This window comes from Columba livia, chromosome 9 (assembly GCF_036013475.1).
Source record: "Columba livia isolate bColLiv1 breed racing homer chromosome 9, bColLiv1.pat.W.v2, whole genome shotgun sequence".
Taxonomy (NCBI): Eukaryota; Metazoa; Chordata; class Aves; order Columbiformes; family Columbidae; genus Columba; species Columba livia.
Genome location: NC_088610.1, coordinates 8,452,206 through 8,473,576, shown reverse-complemented (window position 1 = coordinate 8,473,576; position 21,371 = coordinate 8,452,206). Strand labels below are relative to the sequence as shown.

The 21,371-nt window shown below is 64.3% G+C and overlaps 3 protein-coding genes across 9 annotated transcripts; 2 read left to right on the top strand and 1 right to left on the bottom strand.

Annotated features, from left to right (window-relative positions):
* The first annotated feature begins 869 nt into the window (after nt 1-869).
* On the top strand, nt 870-3,167 carry POLR2H (RNA polymerase II, I and III subunit H). Of its 2 annotated transcripts, XM_065073731.1 has the most exons (5): nt 871-1,029; nt 1,423-1,506; nt 2,221-2,314; nt 2,426-2,509; nt 2,633-3,167. In XM_065073731.1, the coding sequence occupies exons 1-5, from the start codon at nt 957-959 to the stop codon at nt 2,748-2,750; spliced, it is 453 nt and encodes a 150-aa protein (XP_064929803.1). In that variant the 5' UTR covers nt 871-956; the 3' UTR covers nt 2,751-3,167. The 2 variants fall into 2 exon arrangements, with proteins under 2 accessions (XP_064929804.1, XP_064929803.1); XM_065073732.1 differs by lacking the exons at nt 2,221-2,314; nt 2,426-2,509 and having other exon boundaries at nt 870-1,029.
* A 343-nt stretch (nt 3,168-3,510) lies between these two features.
* On the bottom strand, nt 3,511-13,020 carry THPO (thrombopoietin). 5 transcript variants are annotated; one of them, XM_065073726.1, is made up of 6 exons: nt 9,510-13,020; nt 5,504-8,971; nt 4,575-4,702; nt 4,409-4,495; nt 4,039-4,203; nt 3,511-3,933 (listed from the first exon to the last, which is right to left on the bottom strand). In XM_065073726.1, the coding sequence occupies exons 2-6, from the start codon at nt 5,541-5,543 to the stop codon at nt 3,736-3,738; spliced, it is 618 nt and encodes a 205-aa protein (XP_064929798.1). In that variant the 5' UTR covers nt 5,544-8,971; nt 9,510-13,020; the 3' UTR covers nt 3,511-3,735. The 5 variants fall into 5 exon arrangements, with proteins under 5 accessions (XP_064929798.1, XP_064929800.1, XP_064929797.1 ...); XM_065073728.1 differs by having other exon boundaries at nt 5,504-7,267; XM_065073725.1 differs by lacking the exon at nt 9,510-13,020 and having other exon boundaries at nt 5,504-5,940; nt 7,120-9,442.
* A 106-nt stretch (nt 13,021-13,126) lies between these two features.
* Nucleotides 13,127-21,098, top strand: CHRD (chordin). 2 transcript variants are annotated; one of them, XM_065073711.1, is made up of 23 exons: nt 13,127-13,383; nt 13,763-13,866; nt 14,383-14,509; nt 14,920-15,066; nt 15,148-15,265; nt 16,050-16,146; nt 16,238-16,379; nt 16,454-16,594; nt 17,074-17,156; nt 17,245-17,392; nt 17,490-17,596; nt 17,680-17,796; nt 17,882-18,038; nt 18,125-18,366; nt 18,450-18,563; nt 18,814-19,026; nt 19,117-19,210; nt 19,353-19,409; nt 19,514-19,617; nt 19,797-19,899; nt 20,026-20,180; nt 20,353-20,446; nt 20,609-21,098. In XM_065073711.1, exons 1-23 carry the CDS (start codon nt 13,266-13,268, stop codon nt 20,674-20,676), a joined length of 2,850 nt encoding a protein of 949 aa, XP_064929783.1. In that variant the 5' UTR covers nt 13,127-13,265; the 3' UTR covers nt 20,677-21,098. The 2 variants fall into 2 exon arrangements, with proteins under 2 accessions (XP_064929783.1, XP_064929782.1); XM_065073710.1 differs by having other exon boundaries at nt 17,041-17,156.
* Nucleotides 21,099-21,371: the final 273 nt, after the last annotated feature.

Here is a 21,371-nt window from a genome sequence, read left to right as displayed (position 1 = left end):
GTGGCTGGCGTGGGAGGGGGAAGGAGGCGGCGGGGACTGCAGCCCCTCGACCCCATCGCCGGCTGAGTCTGCACAGCTCATGGCACGGGTGCCCCGTCCCTCTGTCCCATGATTCGAGCTGGGGGACGGGGCTGCGAGGCCTCGGTGGGGCAGCTCAGACCTCCCCACCGGGGGCCGCTGGCAGAGGCGGCTCCGGGCCGGGGCCTGCCCGTGGCCGTGGGTGTCGCCGTGGCGTGAGCGGCTCCGCGCGGTGCCATCCGCGGCCTCGCAGCTCCCCCTGCTGTCATCCGGCCGGGACAAGGCCAGACCGACCCTCGGCACAGGCATCCCCGGAGTGGTCCAAGCACATGAGGTCCCCCCGGTAACCGGCTCTGTGGCACCCCCTGGGGCCAGCCCACCGCAGCGCGGCCACGGCAGGGACGGTGGCAGCCCCCATTGCAGGGCACCCCCCACTGCTATGCATCCCTATTGCATACCACCCCCTACTGCAATGCACCCCCATTGCAATGCACCCCCACCGCAATACTCCCCCGCTGCAATGGGGACACCCCCCATTGCAATACAGCCCCCATTGTAATGCCCCTCTACTGCAATGCGCCCCGACCTCACTGCAATGGCCCCCCATCTCACTGCCTCCCTTTACAATGGCCTCACCGCGATCGCCGCGCCCCCCAGCCGCAGTGCCCCCGCAAATCCCGGCTCCGGGGGTGCCCGCCCATTGACCCCGCCGGGAACCCGCCGCCGCCGGGATCCTCGGCACTGCACAGAGCGGCGCCGCGGTGCAAAACGGGACCGGCGGGCACTAGGGCCGCGCACACACCCGCCGGTCGCAATGCGCAAGCGCCCTGCCCATCCTGAGGCTATTTCCGCCCGCCTGCGGGTAGGGCACTCTGCCCGGAGTCGTGCGGCGGAAGTGAGGGCGTGTTCATCGTCGCGCGGGCCGCGAAGGCGCCGCCATGGCCGGGATCCTGTTCGAGGACATCTTCGACGTGAAGGACATCGACCCCGAGGGGAAGAAGTTCGACCGCGGTGAGTGGGGCCGCCGCCCCGCCCCGAGCCTGCGCCGCCGCCGGCCGGGGCTGCTCGGCGCTGCCGGCCCGCGGGTCCTGTGCCCTCCCACCGCCCGGCGTGAGCCCCCGTCCGCCCGCGTCCTCGCTCCGCCCTTCCCGCTGGCGGGGCCCCTCTGCTCCGTCCCCTCGCCGCCGTCTGGCACCGACTCCCGTGGTGCGCACTGCTCCCCCAGCCCGGGCGTGTGCCCACGGCCCCGGTGCGCCCCGTCTGCCCCCGCCGTGTCCCCTCCCTCCCCACACACAGCCCGGTCTGCTCCCGGGCTCTGGCAGCCGCTCCCGAGCCCTGTGCACCCCTTCCCTGGGACCCTGCTCCCCCCAGCTCTGCTTTTCCTGACTCTGGTGCTCTCCCCAGTGTCCCGCCTGCACTGTGAGAGCGAGTCCTTCAAGATGGACCTCATCCTGGATGTGAACATCCAGATCTACCCCGTGGACCTCGGTAAGACACGGGTCTCCTAGGCCAAAATGGGCCGGGATGGGGCGAGGTTAGAGAGGCACGTGCTGGTGCTCAAAGGAGACCAAATTTGCTGCAAACAAGCAATATGCTTTCTCAGACTTTCTTGAGGCCCCTCTGCTGTCCCCAAGTCACAGGGGGTGTGTGGTGCTGCATGTTCTTGCTGCTCTGGGTCTGAGCTGGGTTCTGTTTTGCCTTACTGTGAGATTTGTTTGGGGTTGTCTCTGGCCCATTCCCCAGAGTTGCTGGCTGATGAAACTGCCTCAGCTGGTGGCAAATGAGCCTTAAGGAGACCTTTTGAACTGAGCTTCTGTGGCCAAATATACTAAATGGGTGGAAAATAGAGTCGTATCACAAACAAAGTGCAGGAGGACTGGAACTAGTGTTACAGTGGCTCATGTACCTGCCCAGGGCCCTCTGGGACTCTCCCCATGAATCTCTTACTATGTTCTATGGTAGTGTGGCGGATCTCATCTCCTCTATGGTGGTGACCAATGCGTGTGGGAAGCAGGGAGACAGAGGATCCAGTGTGATCTTTTCCTTGTTCCCCACAATTCTGTTAGAGGACTGAAGGCAAGGGTGGGGCTTTGTGCTAAACCCACCAGGGTGGCTCCTTGCCACCACCCCAAGATCTGCTGTGGCTCCTGCTGCTCTGTGTGTGCCCCTCACCTTCTCACCCATCCTCTGACCTCTACTCAGGGGACAAATTCCGCCTGGTCATTGCGAGCACCTTGTACGAAGATGGCACCCTGGATGATGGCGAGTATAACCCCACAGACGACCGGCCCTCCAGGTATGGGGCTCCAGCCCGGGGCCCCCGTGGGGGTGGATGAGGGAAAGGGTGAAGTGCTGAGGGGCACACTCTGGTTTGACTCTTCTCTGAGCTCCCACCGTCCCATCGCAGGGCAGACCAGTTCGAGTATGTGATGTACGGGAAGGTGTACAGGATCGAAGGGGATGAGACCTCTACGGAGGCAGCCACGCGCCTGTGAGTGCCTGTTGGCAGGAGGGGGACACAGTGCCCTGGGGTGGTGTGGGGGAGGCACCAGCGTCCCAGCCTGGGTCTCCCATGGAATTCCCCCCTCTTACTGCTTCTCTCCTCCCACCCCAGCTCTGCCTATGTGTCCTATGGGGGGCTGCTCATGCGGCTGCAGGGAGATGCGAACAACCTGCATGGATTTGAAGTGGACTCTCGAGTTTACCTGCTGATGAAGAAGCTGGCCTTCTAGGAGACCTCCTGCCTCTGTGGGCTGCCCCAGAGATGTTCTGCTGGCGAGCAGACAGGAGCCCTCTGACCCCAAATCCTGCCCCAGCACCTGTGCTGCCTGGCCCCTTTGGAGCTGGGGGAGGAAGGGATGCTCCCCATCATCATCCCATCCTGGCCTCTTCTCACTCCTGCTGGGATCCACAGCTCCCTCCTGCATGGAGAGAGGTACCTGATGGCCAAGTGGACACTGCTGAGCGCTTTGTACTCCTGCCTTCTGGGTGTCTCTTCCCACCTCCGCCTTCCTGTGCTTCAAAGTAGGCTCAGCCCTGGCACTGGACTGGGACAGCTGCCTGTCTGCCTCGGGACTGGGGACTGCTTCCTAAGGAGCTGCCTGGGGCAAGCCAGGCTTGTTTTTTATTAAACTAGGATGTATTTTCTAGATCTGGCTCTGCTGGCTGAGAGGTGAGGCTGGCAGGGAGCGGGCACGCCTGTGTGGGAGCGAAAGGGGGGCCCACACCACTTTCCCAAAGGACTGGCAGTCCAAACCTGCCCGAGACTCTTCTCTGCCAACCCACCGAGCACAGTGCAGACGCAAGGGGTGGTAGCTCACATCCCAAGTGGGGTCCAGTGGCAGAACTTGGTGGCCCTGCAGAGCTGGCAGCCACCGCTGGAGGGAGCTGGGTACTGGGGAGAGACACAGAGCCAGTTCCTGAGTGGCTGCCTCTTGCTGAGGCACCTGGGGCCATACAGTCCCAGGGACAGAAAGGAGACCATGAACAACCTTTTAGAAAAATATCTCTTTAATTGTAAAGCATTCACAGTAGAGGTGCCTGCCTGGGTGTGAGCAGGGCCTGTACCCACCGGCACACAGGTGTGCTGCTGTCTGCCTCTGTGGGCCATGTGGTTGATGAAGGTTTGAGGAGCAGGAACCAATCCTTTCCCTGTGGACTCCTTCCTAAATGCCCAGAGTACAGCTCGTTGTCCAGCAGGATTGCTCTGACCTGGGATCAGGGTTGTGAGCCCTGTGTGCAGCCTTGCTGAGGGTCTCTGACACCCTCCTGCCCTTGCTGGCACAAGTCCTTGGCCAGGTCATGGAAGAAGAAGCGTAGTTTGCCCTGCACCAGCTGCCGGTAGGTGAGGAAGATGCTGGTGATATGGGTCTGCTCCATGGAGCGCGGGGAGCAGCTTGACTCCCAGGGTCCTGCCTAGGGGTGAGAGTGGGGCAAGAGAGGTGACAAGTGCTGTCGTAGCCAGTCCATTGGAGCTGGCACCTGTGCCAGGGTGGTCTGGCTCATGTGGGGAGGTCTCACCTCCCAGCTGAAGGTCTGCAGGAGCAGGAGGAAGGAGTTGGCATGTTGGTAAAGCTGTCCCAGCTGCCTGGCCCCACACTCCTGGGTCACCTGGCCCTGGGCCCCTGCCACGGCCCCCACCAGCAGTGCCAGGTCACACAGGATCTCCCGCCGCTTGGTCTCGTTCTGGTGGAACAGGCAGTGAGCAGGGTAGCCCCTGGCTCAACTCATTCCTCTGCCCACCCTGGATGGGGTTCCTCCACCCTCCCTGTGCCACCACGTGTACACACAGGCATCGTTTGGCATTTCTAGTGCCTGTGCCAACCCAGGGGTTCATTCTCCAGCCCAATGGGCGTCCCACTGCTAGCACTGTCCTCCCAGCACCTCTCACCGATTTGGATTTCCACTGCTGGAGGCTGAAGTCCACCAAGGGCAGCACCACGGGGCAGGTGAGTGTGTGCAGCACCTGGCACTGACCCTGCCGGGGGAAGAGATGCTGAGATGAGATACCAGGAGCTGTTCCCAGCCTTGTGTTTTGGGGGGGAGTGCATCCTCACCGCTCTCTTCTCCATGTCCTTGGCCTCCCCGATGTACTTCTGGATGAGCCTGTTGTCGCAGACCAGCCGCGTTGGGCTGGCATGGCCATCTTCCATGTGCAGGAGGAAGGATGTGAGGAGGAGCAGCCCTGGGGAGACAGGGTTACCTTGGGCACCCCTCTCTGGGCAGCTTCAGCCCAGGGCTCTGACAACCCCTCACTCCCGCTCGATGGTGGCCCTGTGGTGGAGGTGCAGGGGGAGGTTTAGGGGGGGCCGAGGAGGGCCTGGCGCTGCCCTCAGGTCAGTCAGTGCAGGGGCCTGGTGCTTCCTGGGGAGACACAGGGCTTCCCTGCTGGTGTGTGCCGAGGGGATGCACATCTGTGTCGGTGCAAGGTTTTTTGGCTCTGCTGCGGGCGGGGAGCAGAGCTGGGGACAACCCTCCCCGTCAGTGCCAGGAACAGCGCTGGGTGTCACGTGCGCTTTGGGGAATCCTGCCTGCAGCATCCCACAGCGGATGTCAGCTCCTCACCGCGGCTCCGGCCAAGGGCTCGCCTGCTGGCACTGCCTTCCCCAGCGCTGCCAGCACACTGCTGACCCGGGCACCTCTTAGCTGCTGTGCCTGATGCCTGCCCCTCCTGGCAGCAGGCATCTCTTCTCTAAAGGCCCTCTGTGCTTCCACCTGCCTCGCTGCCCACCTTGGCACTACACCTGTCCCCAAAAGCCCTTGGTGCAACCTGTTTCCCTATGATAGGCATGGAGGGATGCTCAAGCGCCACTAGTGGCCAGGTCAAACCAAATTAGAACCACCCTTAGTGTTTGCTGCCCACCTGTGGGGCTCATTTTTGGGATGCCCAGGCTGGGGATGCTCTGGCTGTGCAGGCACGCCATTTGCTGCCAACGCAGTGCCTTGTCCTGCTCGCTCCCGTCCCCCCTTTTAGCCACACACTCACTGTTCAGCTCCATGCTCAGCTGGGGGCTTCGGCCCTGCATCTTCCACCCTGGGGCCAGCGGCTGCTCCCCAGCCCCCTTTCCCCTTCCATGGGGGGTGGCGGTGGTGCGGGCTCCCCGCCAGCCGCCCAGCCGGGACGGAGGGCCAGGAGTGCCCCTGGGGCGGCACGGCGCAGCTCACCGGCTCCAGCCCGGCCGCCCAGCGAGGCCGCGCGATTTCCTGTTGTGTCGCTACTGACCTTCGAGCAAAATCGCAGCGGGGGCCCCGTGCCCGGGGGACGGCTTCCTGCCTCCGGCCGCTTCCTCCCTTGGCTCGGGGCGCGGGAAGGGCGTCCCTGGGCGCCTCACCTGCCCCTGGCCTGAGCGCTTGGCTGCGGGGCCTCAGTAGTTAGCACCTCAGCTGTGCCTGTTTGCGGGGTGAAGGTGGCCCTGGTACCTGCTGGAGAGATGGCATCAGTGACCCTGCGCTAGACAGCCCTGGGGCCACCAGCCCTGATGGGATCCTGCTCCTGTTTTCAGCAGCCAGGCATGAAGGCCACCAAAAACCCTCACACAGGGGTGGGTTGCAACCCTAGTGACCTTCACCCAGAGGTGGACCCCAAACCCTGGTGAGCCTCACTCAGAGGTGGGCTTCAACCCTGGTGACCCTCATGCAGAAATGCACCCAATCTTTCATCACCTTCATCCAGAGATGGACCCTATCCCATTGACCTTCACCCAGAGGTGGACCCCAAACCCTGTTGATGCACACACAGAGGTGGGCTTCAGCCCTGGTGACCTTCATCCAGAGGTAGACCACATCCCTGGTCACCTTCACCGAGAAGTGGATCTTATATCCTTGACCTTCACCCAGAAATGGACCCAGAACTCTGGTGACCATCACCCAGAGTGTGACCCTATCCCTGACGAACCTTGCTCAGAGGTAAGCCCCAACCCCAGTGATCCTTGCCCAGAGGTGGGCTCCAACCCCTGTCTCTGCCACCCAGCAGTGACTCGGGGGAGTGGAGATCCCTGACAGGGCTGTGGTGCATGGGGACCTCTCTGAGCTGGTGATGGAGCATGGGGATCTGGCTGGCATGTGGTCCCCTGGGGCCGTTTCACCAGAGGTATTGGTTGGGGGGACAGGTGAAGCACCCATGGACACCCCTCCCTTGGCTGGAGAAGCACCAGGGATCTTCCCAGTGCCAGACTTTGGCACAGCCATGACTCCCCCCCACCCAGGGCACTCTGACCTGTGTATGTGCACATGTGTGTTTGTGTGGCACACGTGTACACCCATCCCATGTGCACCCTCAGACCTACGTGTGTACACATGCACGCTTCCCTCAGCACGTCAGGCTCCCCGCACAGATAGCCCCCGTGGCCAAGCACCCACACACATGCTTCCTTTTGAGGGGGATTCCCCCTTTTGAGGGGGATCCCCCCATCCCACATCCTCTTGCTCCCGCTCTCCCCACAGCCCGCGCTTCCTTCTCACACCCCTGCGCTTGCCTGCTCCCACCCCTGTTCCTGCGGCTGGCAGTTCCCGGCAGCGCCTGGCCGGGTGACAACAGGCAGAGTAAACACCTCAGTCCCGCTCTGCCTGCCCCATGCCTCGCTCAGACCCCCCGTAGCCCACCTTGCAGGTCGCGGGGTTGCCTGGACAGGGGGTCCGGTGGGTGCTGCGGCTCCAGAGACGAGGCTGGGAACTCGGCTTGCAGCAGCTGGAGCCCTGAGTACTGGGGTCAAACACCGCCGGGCTTCCCACACACGGCCATGCCCCTTCTCTGCGGACGTGACAAGCTGCAAACGCGGCCGTCAGCACCCTCAGCCCCTCAGCCAGCGCTGGCCCTGCTCCTACTGGCCGCACATCAGTACCCAATGTCCCTCCACCGTGCTTGGGTCCTTGTCCCTCCCTGGGTGCTAAACCCTTCAAGATGCCAGGCTGGAAAGCTGCAGTCCCCTGTGCTCCCTGCTTGTCTTTGTAACTAGGCAAATGAACTCATCAGGGGAAAGCAGAGGGCAGCTGGAAACTGGAGGTCTGCTGGATCCCAGTGGGTACCAGGGCACCCGAGGTGCCCACAATAGTCCCTTTGCCCCAAAATGCTCCTTTCCATCCATGCCGGAGGCTGGTGGACAGTGGGAGACCCCTGCCCGTAGGCAGGCTAGGATTCTGCTGGGGAGGGCAATGCTGGCATTTGCTGCCCATGCCAGGGGGGCAGAGGGGGATGTGAGGGGCAGCCCCTGCTGCTGGCCCACCGTGTTTCCCCCAGCCCAAATCCAGTGGTGCTGCGTGCTCTGGATGGAGGGGGAGTGGGGCAGTGGGTGGGGCTCAGGGACTCCAGAGGGGCCTGGGGGCTCCGGCTGAGACAGGCAGGGCTCTGGCAGGGGGCAGGAAGCCGGGGGGGGACTGCAGGGCTGCACAGCTGGACGGACCCTGGTGCCAAGATTCCCACCTCTCCTTACAGGGTGCAAAGTGCCGGGAATCCCTCTGCGGGGGGGAAGCCGTTCGCACCCACTTCCCCAAGGTGCTGAGGGCAGCCAGAGGTGCCAGGCAGCAGGGGGGGAATAGGGGGAGACCAGGGACGTGTGGCACAGCTGTTGTCCCCGCAGGCCACCCAGATGTGCTCAATGGGCATCCCCAGGATGTCAGTGCAAGGCAGGGGGGTGTATAGGAAGCAAACCTGGGCTTCCAGGGGCAGGGAGGGGGGTCCCAGCCCTCTTTGAAGCCCCCATAAAAGGATATGGCATAAAGGGAAGAGAAAGTCAAAGGAACAAAGAGAGCAGCTAATCCCGGCATGAGCAAACAGCCCCGTTTGCTCAGGGCCCAGCTGGCCCCGGGGCCAGGGAAAGGAGCCCAGCGGGGCTCTGGGGGTGCCAGGCAGCGGGGGACCCTCCACCTGGGCTGGCCGCCTCCCTGAGTGCAGACAGCCCCTGTGAGCTGGGTGTCCCCTGCCCCCTCTGGGCCTTTTTTTACATTTGCAAATTGTCAGTAAACATCCATGGGCAAATCCTGCTCCCCGGTGCCACCGCACCCTGCACTGCTCCCCGGCAACCCATCCTGGGATGGCACCACAATGCTGCTGGGTGAGGGGCCATGCAAGGGGCACTGCAGCTGGGGTCCAGCAGCTCAGGGGATGAAGGCTGGCAGGGGTTTCCCCACTCTTCCCAATTCTTGGCAGGCCACGCACTGCCCAGCACAAAGCCTTGGGGGATGCCCTGAGGATGCCCAGGGACAAACCTCCAGCCACTGCCTGGCACCAGAGCACTTTCTGTCAGGGGCCCTGCTGGCATCTGGGGCGATCCCACCGTGTTCCCTTTCCCCATCCTGCTCCTCGGTCCAGCTCCACACCCCAACAGAGGGCACCTCATCCATCTGCCTCCATCCCGTGGGGCGGCGAAGGGGTTAATGCCAGGCAGCTGAGCCGCAGGTGGGCGCAAGAATGAAATTCCTTCTCGCAGTCCTGTGAAGTCTGGGCACAAATATTTGCCTGCATGTCCGGTGGGGAGGGGGGGAGACCACCATCACTCTGGGAGCTCACTAATCCCCATGCCAAACACAGCCCCCCCATGCCTCGCATGCCCCCTGCCTTCTTCCCACCAGGGTTGCCCCACAAGGCCTTTGGGGAGGGGACATTTGGGGACAGGAGCACCTGTGGGTGCTCCTATAAGCAGGGAGCTCCATGGAGTTGACAGGGTGCTGGGAGCGGGCATGGTGCCCCGGGGCATGGCCAGGGTCTGTTTGGTGTGGCAGATGAGGATGTTTGGGGTCTCCATCCTGCTCTCCAAGCCCTGTTTGCCGCAGCGGGCCAGGATGAGGGCGAGAGTCCCAGCCATCCCCGCCATGCCAGAAACACACCCTCCATAATAAACTCCATGTGTTCGCAGAAGGAAAACAGCCACTTACCCCCCGCTCTATCAGCCCCCCAAGCTGCATCCCCCTCCCTGTACCTGCCACCCCCAAAACCCCCTCCTCTCCCAGACCCCCCGGCCTTCATCTGGGGCGGCCCAGCCCTGCAAACCGCCTACCAGTTGTGCAAATATTGCCGGAACGGCTGTAATCCCCGTGTCCAACGTGAATTATGAGATATTTCCACCCATTACGACAGGCCCCCCCCACCCTGCCGCGTGTGTGCGAGGCCGGGGGGGATTAGTCACGGGGCAAGCCGCAGTCGGCACAAAGCTTTGGGGAGGCCAACAGCTCTGCGCACCCCGTGCCAGGACGGGTCAGTTGATGGGGGCTCTTTTTGGAGAGAGGAGGTACCCCCCGTGCCACCCAAGCTCTGGGCTCATGCCTGGCACGGGGGTGAGGAGGAGGTGTCAGGGTGCCACGGAGGCAGTGGGAGGCTGTGGGAAGGGGGAGCCGGGGCGTGTGGTTTCGCCTCGACCCCATCCCCGGGGAGCAGAGGCTCCTTCCTGCCGCCCCGAGCCCAGCTCATGTTCAAAGCCGCGAGCAGGCAGCAGCTAATGAGACCAGACAATAGAGAGCTGCGTGGGGCAGGAGCGCTGGCGAGGCCCCGCCACGACACCCCCACGCCAGCCACGGCACGGCCCCAGCACCGCGACCCCCTGTGGACCCTCTGCAGGACCCTCACTGCTGGCAGAGCACATGCCCATGAAGCCCCAGCGGTGATGTGGGCTGTTTTGGAGGGCACCGTAGGGGCATCCCACCCGTGCTGTGTCAGAATGGCACCCCATGGGGCCACCGCCTCCCCACCCCGGGAGTCAGCCGGGCACCCACTCAGGGTAGAGGTGCCGGAGGGCTGTGGGTGCCTGACGGTGTGGCTGGGGCTGCCCATGGCCGGCCAGTTCCATCCCGGTGCGGCTCCAGCTGCCCACAGCCGGTGGCCCCATTGGGGCTGTGCCGGCGCCAGGCCCAGCGCCGGAGCGGCTCAGAGCTGCCTTTGTGCTGGGCGCTGCCAGCACACATGTGCAGGCACTGGGAAGCAGCTGGTGGGACTGGGACCCTTTCCCAGCGCCACCCCTGGCTGGCGCCGCCCCCTCCCCACCAGCACAGGGACCCCGAGGCTCTGGCTAGCCATCTTCTGCCCCTCGCCTGGGGGCACCCCTTGGCATTTCCAGAAGCCACCAGGGCCGTGGTGAGGGATGCCGAGGCACAGCTGGGGCATCCGTGTTCTCACTGCCCATGTGTCCCCACTGCAGCAGAAATGCCCCCTCCCTAGGCAGGGATGCCCAGCACTCACCCACCCTGCCAGGCCCCGTGCCAGTGTACCATCCACATCCCAGCCTGGTTGTGTTGGGCACCCTCGCAGCCACCCCACTTCATGCTGCCATCCCATGCCTCAGTTTCCCCATGGCGAGGGCCACAGCCAGGCGAGTTCCCCATCTCTCTTTCCTTTTGCTGGGAAAGGGGAAGGAACTTCCCTCAGTGCTTCCCCACGTCCCACAGCCGAGCCAGGAGACTGTGATGATCTCCGGGTGCGCGGAGTCAGCGTCGGATTTCTGGCACCGGCGGCCAGGAGCCATCGCCTGCCTCCTCCCTGCTCGGCCCTGCTCACGTCCCGCCGTCCCCCAGGGCCGCCACCGCAGTGGGCACCGCGCGGCAACCCTGGCACTGCCGCACAGACCCCAGCCCTCCCACACTGCTGGAACCCAGATCAGCAGGAGCGCTGGCAAAGAGAGGGGACAGGATGGTGGTGCCACTGGGGATAGTGGGGAGGTCATGGAGCTGGGGGTGCCATGCTGCTGGGCATAGTCCATGCTTGCAAGCAGCAGGGCGTCAGGCACAGCCCACGCCCAGGGGATGCCCAGTACCCTGGCGGTGTCCCAGCCCCGGTGATGCCAGCGAGTCCTCTCACTGGGGGAAGCCCGGCTGCTCCTCACTGCTTCACGCCAGCCTCTGCCACTGGGCAGGTCCTCAGCATGGCCAAGCCCCCCACACCCCGCGGCCCTCCCCAAGAGACGTGCCTACAGCACTGGGACACATGCCAGGGAATGTGATGGGGCAGCTGTGGGAGAGCCAACAGTGGGTAACCCCTACAGGCTGGCACTGGGGGCATGGGGCGGTAGGCTGCAGCCCCCCCAGGTGCTTGCCGGGCAGGGAGGCCCAGGAGGAGCCTTCTGGGGGGGCAGGGGCCTGTTGTGCTCCAGCTGTGCCGTGTTTCCCTAGCTACACCGTGCAGCTGGCCGGGTGTTTGTACCGCCTGGAGTTGATTTTGGCAGCCCTGTGCTTCCCCCTCCTCCCCTCCCCACCCGCCTTCCCTGCCCGCCATGCACCCACCACCCGACACCCCTTCCTTCCGCCCTCGGCGGGGGTGGTAAGGCAGGGACACGGGTGTCACATGCTGGACCCCCTCCCCACCAGTGCCCCTCCCCATGCTGTATGCCTCAGTTTCCCCAGCTGGATGATGCTCTGCCCAGGCTTTTCCATGGTGTCAGCTCACTGGCCACTGCTGCTGCCCTCACCAGTCCAGGCACATGTGGGCAAACAGCAGGACCGGTGCTGGGTGCTGCTCTCTCAGCCTCCTCCATGGCTGCCCCCTCCCCTCCCTGGACAAGGGAATACAGGTGTTCGGGCTCCTGTCCCCCTGCTGCCTCTGCCACCAATGGGCAGGAGTCCAGGGTTCCGTTCTGGAGCCTTCCTCTGCTCAGAGTGGGCATCAGCCAGAGGGATTTGGGGATGTCAAGGGAAAAAGTTGTGGGTTATGTATGACTTTGCAGGGTTCAGGGTGGATTGGGGAGGGGGCTATGCTTTGGGGGCCCATGCTCAGGGTTGCTGAGTGGATGGTAGATCTGTATGTCCTGGGGAGGGACTGGATGAAGGCAGAGAGGTCTGCAGGGAGTCCATGCGTCACTGAAGACTGTGCGGATGGATGATATCCTGCAGTGTCCCATGTCCTGAGGGTGCCAAGTGGCCTGGGAGGGGGCTGAGTGGATGAAGGAGTCCCAAGGATGTCACATTCCTGGGGTGTCCAGTGAGCCCTGGGGGGATCATGCCTGAAAGTGGGCTGTGTGGATGGGGAGCCCCCAGGATGGCCTATGCCCAGAAAACACTTTGTGCCATGGGAGAGTATATTGATGGACAGGGGGAATTTGAATTGGGGTGCTCCACAAATGCCTTATTCCCGAGGGGGCTATGTGGATGGGTGTTCCCAGGGGGCTCAGGTCCTTGTGAGAGCATGTGGACGGAGACATACCCTGGATGACCAGTGCCCAGGAGTGCCCCCAGTTTTGTGGAAGGGGTGTGGATGGTGACAGTGGTGTCTTCACAGTGCCCTGCATCCTGGTGGGTGTTGTGTGGATTGGCTGGGGGAGCTGTCCCCAAGATGTCCAGCCCCTGGGGGTGCCCCAAGGGAGGGTATGTTGATGAAGTCATCCCTCAGGTACCCCATGCCTAAAGGTATCCCATGCCCTGGGATTGGAATACAAGTGAGGATGCTATATATCCGGGGGTACTCCATGCCCAGGGGTGGAGGGCAATGGCTGGGGGGCTCCCCAAGAAAACCAGAGTCCCGGGGTACCCCATGCCCGGCTGGGCACCTGCCTGCCCCAGAGTGCCACAGGACGGCCCGTGCCCTGCGGGGACGACGGGGCCTGGGGGGGCTCAGAGCGCGACGGGGACGCGTCTCCCCCCAGCCGGCCGCTGCCTGCGCCTCATTAGCAGGGCCTTTGTTTGCACAGGGCTCGCAGCTCCCGCTTGCCCATGCCGCCGCCTATAAAGCGGAGCCGGGGCCGGCGGCCGGGCAGAGGCGGCGGCAGCGACAAGCAGCGGCCGGCCCCCCCTCCCCGCCCCCGGCCGCCTGCCTGTCCCGGCCGGCCGGCACCATGCGCGCCGCCCTGCTCCTGCTGCTCGCCCTGCTCCTGCCCGGCCGCGCCGCCCGCCCCAAGCTCGCCCTGCCCATCCGGCCCGACACGGACCCGCTGCCCCCCGGGGGGGCGGCAGGTAGGAGTCCCCCCGCTTCCTTCCCCCGCACTCCCCCGCTCCGGGTACCCCCATCCTATACAAGCGGCTGCCGCGCCCCCACTTCGTGCATCGCGCTTCGCGCACCCCCCCCTCCCTGCCACTCGCACCCCTGTCTTTGCACCGCAAGCCTGCACCCTTCCTTTTCTTGCACTTCGCATCCCGCTCCGGGCCTCCCGGCTGGCCAGGACCGGGACCGGGAGCGGGACCGGGAGCTGGACCGGGAGCGGGAGCGGCCGCCGTGCCCAGCAGGCGACGGGGCGGTGCCGGCTGCTGTCCGGGGCTGCGGCAGGGGGGTGCCCGCGGCCCGGAGGTGACCGGGGGCGGTGGTGGTGATGGGTGTGTGGGGGGGTCTCCGCAGGCTGTGCCTTCGGGGGGCACTTCTACGCCCTGGACGAGACGTGGCACCCGGACCTGGGGGAGCCCTTTGGTGTCATGCGCTGCGTTATCTGCCACTGCGAGCCGGTGAGTGCCCCCTCACCCCTTCTGCCCCTGGAACCCCCTTCCCTAGGAGATCTCTCAGGATCCGGCCCTGGTGGGGAGGGGGCTGGCGGCGGGGAAGTCAACCTCCTCATCCAATACACCATGGAAAAGGGGATCGGGGATCCCGCCACTGAGCCGAACACCTGGATGTCCCCCCGCTCGCAGCCGCGGCAGTGGGCTGGAGAAGGGGGGTTTAAAGGATCAAGCTTCATTCCTCCTCCCCTCCCTTGGGGGTGGCCCCCGGCCCCCTCCTTCCCTTCGAGCAGCCCCCCGAGGCCAGGCCGGGACTGGCGGAGCTGCACACAGCTGGGCAGGGGGCTGGGGGCGGTGGGGGGGCACCCGGACTTGGCTGCCGTACAGGCAGCTGGGGGCTGCACAAGGTGTCTGGGCCGCCCGCGGGTCTCCAGCTGGGCCGGGGTGGGGGGAGCCGGTCTGTGCCGGGGGACACACCTTGGCACGGCTTGGCACAGCTCTCCCTGGCTCTTCCACCCTCCGCAGCAGAGGAACCGCCGGGGGAAGCCAATGGGGAAGGTGAACTGCAAGAACATGAAGCAGGACTGCCCTGTGCCCACCTGCCCTCGAGCCACATTGCTGCCTGGCCACTGCTGCCACACCTGCCCCAAAGGTGAGGCCAGCAGATACCTCCCTGTGGGGATCCTCTGCATCCAAAGGGTTCCCCAGGGACACAGGAAGGGGGGGCACTGCACACATCCCCCCGAAAGGGGCTGCTTGTTTAGTTATGGGGCTTGCCAGTGCCCCCGGGGTGCACATGAGGTGCTAGGCAGGGGGAAGCCCTGATGGGCACACCTGTCCCCAAACAGCCACGGGAGGGGTGCAGAGAGGGTGCACAGGGCCAAGCAACCTGCCTGTCCATCTGCCTGCACTCACCATGTCCCTTGTCACCCCAGCCCAGAATCCCACAGTGATTTGCAGGGCACATCTTCTACCTTGGGAGGGGAGAGTTATTATTGTGTTGAGCTCTTGAACACAAGCAGCCTGATGCAGTGGTCATCCCTTGTGTCTGCCCCATGCCAGCCTTGCCAGGCCCCCCAGAGAAGAGCCCTGCACTCCCCTTCGACACCTTCGAGTACTTCCAGGACAAGGAGGACGACCTGGACAAGCCCTACAATGACCGCTCCTACCTCAGCTCCGAGGGTCTGGCCCGTGATGATGCCCGCACAGGTGAGCCACCCACCCAGGTGGGCAGCAGGGGTGCAAGACACCCTTCTGGGCCCCCTGCCATCATCAGCATCCCTTCCCCAGAGTTTGTGGCCTTGCTGACAAGTGGTCCGGAGCCGTGGCGTCCCACATCCAGTGCGGTGGCCAAGGCTCGCTTCACCCTGCTGCGTTCCTACCTGCTCTTCTCCATCAGCTATGAGCGGTGAGTCCTGTCCTCTGCCCAGGCAGGCACAGTGGGTACCCCCCTGGTAAAGGGGGGGATGCAATGATGCTTGTGCCTCAGTTTCCTTTTTGATACTCTTCCATGGTGCCATAGCCTTGCATTGGCAGGGCAAGAGATTTGAGGAGGGGGGTGATGTGCTGGGGTTCAGGGCCGGGTGGCCAGCCAGGATTTCATCACAGCCATGGCACCGCTCTGGCCTCACCCTTCTCCTCCAGGTCTGGAGTGGGAATGGCCCCAGGGCTCTGCAGAGGGGTGCAGCATGGCAGAGGCTCCTTGCTGCCCCACGGGCCCTGCTGGCAGGCACTGCTGGGACACTGCCACTAGGGTCCCCCATCCTCGCCGTACCTTCCCCAGATGCCCGCTGGCAGCTGAGCCTCTCCTCTCCTCTCCCTCCCTCCCTCCCTCCCTCCCTCCTTCCCGCTCCAGTTTCTTCTGCTCTTCCTCGCTTCCAGGCCCCTTTGCATAGTAAAGTGGTGACTAATTTCCAGCTCCAACCGGGGGAGCCAAGCAGAGCTGAAAATACTCCTAATTTACAGCCAGGCCCGAGCACTCAGCTCCCGGCGGGTCCTGCCCTGGTGCCTTTCCAAGCAGGGACCCCCCTCCTGCTCAGTGCCAGCCTGGCACCACTCCAGGGCAGGGCAGCCCAGAGGACCTCTGCAAGCTGGCACCTGGTGAAACAGCACATTTGGGCCAGCCTGGAGGGTGGTGCCAGGGTAGGGGGTGCTGGGTATGGGGTCCTTGCTCACCCCCTGGGTGCCTGCAGGCTGGGACGGCCGAGCCGGGTGCGTTTCAGTGACCCTGAGGGCAACGTGCTGTTCGAACACCCCGTGCAGAAGAGCGCTGCCCCCGAGGATGGCATGGTGAGAGGGGCTTGGAGGGCGGGGGGCATGGTGCCCCTTCCTCCCCCTGCCCGGCTTTCCGGACCCTGCCCAACCCTGCCCTCGCCCACAGCTCTGCGGCATGTGGAGGACCGTGTCCAAGGCCAACATCCAGCTGCTGCGCGGGGAGCAGCTCCGCGTGTCCCTCATCACCCGGGCACAGCCCTCTGGAGAGGTCCACGGGCACATCCTCAAGCACCGGGCGCTCTTCGCAGGTAAGGCTGGCTCCTGCATGCCCATCCTGTTGGTCCCCATTGGGATGGCCCTGATGCCCCCTCTCCTCACTCAGAGACATTTGGTGCCATCCTGACCTCCGTGGACCCAACACACCTGGGCGCTGGGGGCATGGCCATGCTGACGCTCAGCGACACTGAGAACAACCTGCACTTCATCCTCATGACTCGGGGGCTGCTGGAGCCTGGCGCTGGGGGTGAGGGTGGGCACGGGCACCCTGCGGGGCCTGGCACTGCCCAGGGCGTGCGTAGAGCTGGTGGGGGACACATGGCATGTGTGTGGCTTGGGAGGTCTGGGTCAGGGTGGGTGCAGAGGCTGTGCATGGTGGTAGGGGGGTTGAGGTGTGATTTGGGGTGTGCATGGGTGAGGGGTGTCTACCTATGGGCAGTGTGGGGCTGGGTGGTGCTGGAGGACACCTGGGGTGTGGGAGTTGGTGTACAGAAGGATAGGGCTGGGGAATGGGTTGTATGAGGATGTGGGGAATGCAGGGGGAACAGTGGGGATCACAGTGCAGAGCTTGGGGTGTGCAGGACAGGGCAGGGAGATGGCAGGAAAGTGGGGGTCAGATTCAGCAATTTGGGGGGGCTGCTGTCACAGAGAGTGGCTTTGGGGGCCAGAGGGACAGTGATGGCATGTCCCCAGTCCAGTGCGTCCAACCCCCTCTGCCATGCCCAGAATCCCCATGGGTCCCACTGCGGGTCCGCATCCTGCACCAGGGCCAAACACTGCGACAGGTCCATGCCAACATCACCGTGGAGGTAAAGCCGTCTGTTCCCCCACGTGCCCTGGCAGCCCCAGTGCCCACAACGCCAAGGTTGAGTCATGGCACTGTGTCCCCCCCGGCAGGACCCCAACTTTGCAGAGGTGTTGAGCGAGCTCTCTGCCCATGAGCTGCAGTGGCTGGTGCAAGGGCAGCTCCGCATTGTGGCCGAGACAGAGGGCCAGCATGCATGCCAGCTGGCCGGAACCATCATCACCCGCCGCAGCTGTGACAGTGAGCATGGGTTGGGCACCCTAAGGTTCGGTGGGTGGCCATGCTCCCCCCACACCAGCCTCACCCTCCCTTTCGTGCCTCTCTCCCTGGGCTGAAGCCATCCAAAGTGTGCTGTGCGGAGCGGACGCCTTGCTGCCAACCAAGACGGGGGCCGTGGGCTCAGCCAAGCTGGCGCTGCATGAGAATGGCACCCTGGAGTACCAGGTAAGTGGGGGGCACGCGCCTCATGGGGGGGTCCCAGCGACATGTCTCCACCCTGCTGCTGCCCTTCAGCACTCTGCCTGCAGGTGCAGGTGGTGGGCACAGCCAGTGAAGTAGTGGGCATCACACTGGAGACTAAACCCCGGCGGAAGAGCAAGAGGAACATCCTGTTCGACATGACGCCAAGCTACAAGGATGGGCTGGTGAGCACTGGATAGCACTGGGGGGTATGACAAAGGGACCTTGGGTGAGTCCCCATCCCAACCCACGTGGTCCCACTGGTGGCAGGCCCAGGGCACCTGGCAGAGCCCCAGCGCCCGCGATGCCCACATGCTGCTGCAGAACGAGCTCTTCCTCAACGTGGCCACCAAGGACTGGGTGGAGGGCGAGCTGCGGGGCCAGATCATCTCCCTGCCCTACAGCGGACTGCTCTCTCGCTACACAGGTACCTGGGGGGCACCAAGAGTGGTAACGGGGGGTGGTGGGGCATCTCCCCACCTGCAACCTCCCATGGCCCCTGTCTATGCACAGAGATGCCTGTGGCACTGGCGGGGCAGCTGGTGTCCCCCCCGGTGAGCAGCGGGGCGGGGGGCCACGCCTGGCTCTCACTGGATGAACACTGCCACCTGCACTACGAGATCTCCGTGGCGGGGCTGGGCCGCCCGGCTGATGGCACTGTCAGTGCCCACCTCCATGGGGTGGCCGAGCTGGGCGAGATGGGTGCCCGCCCTCACCAGCACAAGCGCCTGCTCAAGGGTTTCTACAGCACTGAGGTGAGGTGGGCACCTGGTGGGGCTCCCCATGATGGGGGCCAGGCCAGCCCTTATGTGCCCCCCGTGCCCCTCTCCCCTGGCAGGCTCAGGGGGTGGTGAAGGACCTGGACGCCGACCTGCTACAGCACCTGGCGCAGGGCACCGCTTTCCTGCAAGTCAGCACCAAAGCCCACCCTCACGGGGAGATGCGGGGACGGGTAGGTTCCCACCCAGCCAGGGCACCCCTATCCCTCCCCACCATTGCAGGGTCTCCAACCAGGTGACACTGCCCAGAGCAGGGTAAGAAGGGGACAGGCTGGGGTCGCGCCATCCCGGCAGCCTGGCATGGTGTGTGCTGTGGTTGCAGGTGCTTCCTCCACCAACCCTGACCATGGAGGGCAGCCACGTATCGGCATGGGAAAGGGGGTCCCTCAGCAGTGCCAACCTCCTGTCCTTTTCACTGACCAGGTGTACATCCCCAACCGGTGCCACGCAGGAGGGACCCGCCTGGCCCCGGGGGAGCCCCTCGGGGAGGCTGAGATCTCTGAGGGCACCAAGACCAGGGACCTGGAACAGGTGAAGAAGGACCCCAACTCCTGCTTCTTTGAGGGACAGCACCGGGCACATGGCACCCGCTGGGCACCTGAGTATGACAAGAAGTGCTCCATCTGCAGCTGTCAGGTACAGGACAGGGTGGGGGGCATGCTGGAGGGGGGTAAGCACCCATCAGGAGTGCCCTCCTGTAACAAGCTCCATACCTACTGCCCCCAGAAGCGCACGGTGATCTGTGACCCCATTCTGTGTCAGCCCCTCAACTGTACCCGCCAGGTGCACCCCGAGGAGCTGTGCTGCCCCATCTGTGAAGGTACCTGGAGGCTGAGGGGACCCCAGGCAGGGGTCTGGGGGAGCAGGGGTGTTCCCCGTGGGAACAAGGTGGGGGAGTCCCTCTCTGAGCCTCTGCTGCTGGCACTGTGTGCATGCCCTCATAACCTCCCTCTTCCTTGCAGAGAAAAAGACGGGGCAGGAGGAGCTGAGGCTGGAGCGGGCACGGGACAGTAGTGAGGGTGAGTCCCAGCGGGCATGGGCTGAGGAGGCAGCTCTGCCCCTTTGGCCTCCCTAGCACCCCCACAGGGGCTGTGCCCACCTCTTCATCCCCTTCCTCTCCTAGGCTGCTACTTTGATGGGGACAAGACATGGCGAGGCTCTGGCACCCGCTGGCACCCCGTGGTGCCTCCCTTCGGCCTCATCAAATGTGCCATTTGCACCTGCAAGGTGAGTGCAGGTCCCAGTCCCCCCTCAGTCCCCCGATCTAGTCTGGTGGAAGGGCTGCCCCAGCACCCATGGGTGCCCTCAGCTGCTGGGCACTGCAGCAGGGGTTCAAACCAGGCAGAAGTGCATGAGCCTTGTAGCAATTGCCCTGTGTCCCCCATGAGTCCCTGCACTCCCCGCAGGGCACCACGGGTGAAGTGCACTGCGAGAAGGTGCAATGCCCACGGCTCACCTGTGCCAACCCTGTGCGCGTCAGCCCCTCCGACTGCTGCAAGCAGTGCCCAGGTACCTGCACCCCCTCTTGCCTTCTGCTCTCCTGGCAAAACCCACATGCTGCCCCATGCTACCATCAGCAATGCCATGAGGTGCCCCCACTGTGGGCTGGCAGCCTTTCAGTGTCCTTTCCTGCAGCCCCTGAGAAGAGTGTCCCAGAGCTGGCTGACACCATGCAGGCAGATGGGCCACGGGCGTGCCGCTTCGGGCGCCGCTGGTACCTCAACAACGAGAGCTGGCACCCCTCTGTGCCCCCCTTCGGAGAGATGAAGTGTATTCTGTGCTGGTGTGTGGTGAGTGTGCCAGGCCTTGGGCAGCACCGGGGGAAGGAGGTTTGCCCCATGTTCATCCCCAGTGCTTTGGGGACGGACAAGAGAGCAGCCTAGGTTGGCACCTGAGGACCTCCCGCACCCTGAGGAGCCACCAGCCTCACCCCCGTGCTCAGCCCTTCTTTCTGCCCTGCAGTCGGGGGAGACGCACTGCCAGCGCCAGGAGTGCCCACCGGCTGCCTGCACCAGCCCCGCCAGGAGGGACAACCCCTGCTGCGCCAAGTGCCGCAGTGAGTGACAGTGCTTGCATGTGGGAATTGCTCCCCAAACACCCTACGGTGGCCTATGCGCCACCCCCCGTCCCCCTCGGGGTCCAAGCCACAGCAAGGACCAACCCAAGCACCTCCTGGCACGCACTGTGCCCATCTCTCAGCCCCGCTTCTCCGCCACAGCCCCAGACACCCCCCTGGATGCGCGAGAGAAGGTCCACGGTGCCAGGGCAGAGGTGTGGAGCCGCTGAGCAGTGACCACTGCCTGGAGCGGGGCGAACACACAGCGAGGCCGGGTGGCCAAAGGGGATCCCCGCCGCCCATCACCCCCGCACAGGGTGGGGGCACAGAGGAGCATGGTGGGGTGAACATGGCCAGGTGCCCAGCCTGGGCACCCCATCTCGGCGCAGCCATGATGCCAGGGCTGCCCTGCCCGCTTGTGCCAGTGGGCAGCTGCTGAGCTGGCGGGGGCTGGGGCTCCCGCTGCCCCCCCTCTCTATGCCTCCCTGGCCAGTGGGTGCAGCAAGCATCGTGCCCGCCTTGTACATAGTGTAAAATCCCTCCGGCCCCTGTCTTACTGCACTCACCCCGGCTCATCTGGGCTCATCACGTAATTTATGGTGCCTGTGGATGGGGGTCTCCCGATGTATTTATTAAAACCAGAGCTATTGCCTACCCGGTTCACGGCCTCTTCCTAACAGCAGCAGGCACAGGGCTGCACCCCTGCGTCCTGTGCTAGATGCCAGTGGGATTTGCAGGCCCTGGGCTTGCTGGGTTTGGGGATGCATATGCTTGGGGGGGTGTATTTGGGGGACACAGGGCCAGGGAGTCAGTGCCAAGCTGGGGGCACCCCCAGTGGGCTGTGGGATGATGCTCGTATGGTGCCACTGGACAGGACCAGTGATAGCAACCCTGCCTGTGCCTAAGACGTAAGCTGCAGATGCAG